Source organism: Neltuma alba, unplaced genomic scaffold (assembly GCF_004799145.2).
Source record: "Neltuma alba isolate B1F8T4 unplaced genomic scaffold, ASM479914v2 tig00000643_pilon, whole genome shotgun sequence".
Classification (NCBI taxonomy): Eukaryota; Viridiplantae; Streptophyta; class Magnoliopsida; order Fabales; family Fabaceae; genus Neltuma; species Neltuma alba.
The window spans coordinates 145,433-147,843 of NW_021632126.1; the positions used below are offsets into that span (position 1 = coordinate 145,433).

The 2,411-nt window shown below is 37.6% G+C and overlaps 1 protein-coding gene across 1 annotated transcript; it reads left to right on the plus strand.

The window, feature by feature from the left end:
* Positions 1 to 688: 688 nt before the first annotated feature.
* Positions 689 to 1,961, plus strand: LOC114743563 (aspartic proteinase CDR1-like). Its single transcript, XM_028931774.1, has 2 exons — positions 689 to 1,418; positions 1,540 to 1,961. Exons 1-2 carry the CDS (start codon positions 689 to 691, stop codon positions 1,959 to 1,961), a joined length of 1,152 nt encoding a protein of 383 aa, XP_028787607.1.
* The last annotated feature ends 450 nt before the right edge of the window (positions 1,962 to 2,411 follow it).

Below are 2,411 nucleotides of genomic sequence, written 5' to 3' on the forward strand. Positions count from 1 at the left end.
ATTAAGAGACTCCAATACAAAGCATATGGTTAACAATGATACAACATTCCTTTATTACAGCTGACTATCTTATATATTTTTCTTAATTTTTATGAATTGGTAATCTAGCTCTTATATTAATGATTGATTGTGTACTACTCACTTGATAGAAAATCCTTTGACATGTATAATTATTAGGTAGAGTTTAGGAAAAATGTTATAAATTTAAGAGGCAAAGAGAATTGGAGTTTTACATTTAAAATCAAAATAAATCCTCCTACTAGGCTTTATATTTAAGATGGAAGATATAGATGGCTGGGTGCTCTTCAAGATATTGGCAACTCATTTTATTGCAGAGAATTTTTTTCAAGGAGTCTAGCTGTTCCTGAAGAAAAAAAATTAAGGGAGCTTCATTAAAAAATAAAAAACTACGTAATTAATTAAGCATGAAAGATATAATCACTTTACAAACAACTCAAACTTTTCTATATAAAGAAGCACCTCAACCTCCTTCGGTGCTCATCAAATCTGCTGAGTTTTATTCTTAGCTTCAAACATGCTTCCTTATCATTCCCTCTCTTTCGCCCTTATTCTCTTTCTCTCAACCTTTTCCATTAGTGTCTCTGCAACAAATAATAAGCTCCCAAAAGGTTTCAGCATCGACCTCATTCATCGTGACTCGCCATTATCACCCTTCTACAACTCCTCGATGACCCACTCGGAGCGATTTCAAAGCTCCATGTCTCGAGCTAATCACTTTGGCCAGTCTTCCACGGCTGAAACAAGCGAGTTAGTAGAAACTGATATATTCCCAAACGATGCAAGTTATCTCATGAAGATATCTGTTGGGACTCCACCTGTAGAGAGGTGGGCACTTGCAGAAACAGGAAGCGACCTTATTTGGTTCCAGTGTTCACCTTGTCCTCAGTGCTATCCTCAAAACACACCCTTCTTTGTTCCAAAAAGTTCTACCACTTATATGTCTCTGCCATGGGGCTCAGACCCTTGTAACTCCCTACCCAAATTCTCTGTGCAAGGTCAACTGTATCCTAAATGTGGAACATCAAATGAGTGTACCTATTTTTATTCGTATGTGGATAAGTCATACACAATGGGAGAACTGGGCGCAGAATCAGTCAGTTTCGGCCAAGCTGCTTCATTTCCTAGGACGGTGTTTGGGTGTGGACACAACAACAATGGACTATACAACAAGAACAACGCAGGACTTGTTGGGCTTGGTCAAGGTTCTTTGTCGTTAGTTTCACAAATGGGTAACGTCGGTCGTAAATTCTCCAATTGTCTGCCTCCTTACAGTGCAAAAACCACAACTAAACTAAGGTTTGGGGAAGAAGCAGCCATATCAGGAAATGGGGTTGTGTCCACTCTGTTGTTCACAAAACATGGTTTCTTGTCTTCGTCTTACGTCCCCAACCTTGAAGGTACTACTTGTATTATGTTTTACTCCGAGGTTATTCGTCTATTTTCATTTCAAGTGAGTTTTATAATCTTGAATTGTTCCCTGGCCTAATAGTTTTGTGTGAAACGGCCATTCATCGACAGGTATCACTGTTGGACAGCACACAGTGCAGATAGATGAAAGTAATGGGAACATAGTGGTTGATTCTAGGACGACATTGACGATACTTCCGTCAAGAGTTTATAAGAAGGTTAAAGCTTTGGTGAAGCAAGCCATTGGAGCCGACCAATTCATAGTGCACAACGATATATTCAAATTGTGTTACAGAAATGCTAACTCCATCCAGAACTTCCCAAAATTTGAGCTTCATTTTACAGGAGCCAACCTTTCCTTAAAACCTCAGAACTTCTTCCGTCCCATATCCAACAATGTTATATGCTTTGCAATGCTTCCTACAAATGGAACGCCCTTTTACGGAAATATGGCTCAGATTGATTTTGAGGTGGAGCATGATCTTGATCAGAAAAAAGTCTCTTTTGCTCCTGTCGATTGTACTAAAAAGTAGAGATTCCATGACTTGGTTTGGATGAAAAAATAATAGAAAAAGGAAAATATAGAGGGGGAGAGAGTACTATGAATAAAAACTCTCTAAATTTTCTTCTCATCCAAACTAAGTACCAGTAATATAGTTCTACGCTTGATGAATATTGTACTTGACTGACATAGCTCAAGTGAAACACAGGCTTTGTAAACCCCCCCCTCTCTCTATATATATATGCGCACATGTATATCATGCTTTCAGAAGTACTCCTTCCGTTCCTTATTATAAGAGACGAATAACCGAATTACGTTGATAAAAAAAACAATTAAAATTAGTTAAGAATAATCAATGTGTAAAAAGTATAATTTTTTTCCTAAAATGCCCTCATTAATAAGAGAGAGCATGAGAGAGAACAATTAAATTATTAAAAGAAAGAGAAGTGGGAGGGAGAGAGAGTGTGAGTTAGAGACAATA

What these genes read in the sequence shown, in the direction of transcription:
- LOC114743563 (XM_028931774.1), top strand. Translation starts at nt 689, where the DNA reads ATGACCCACTCGGAGCGATTTCAAAGCTCCATGTCTCGAGCTAATCAC. An exon ending in TTACGTCCCCAACCTTGAAG is followed by an intron (nt 1,419 to 1,539) that starts GTACTACTTGTA and finishes ATTCATCGACAG; the next exon opens with GTATCACTGTTGGACAGCAC.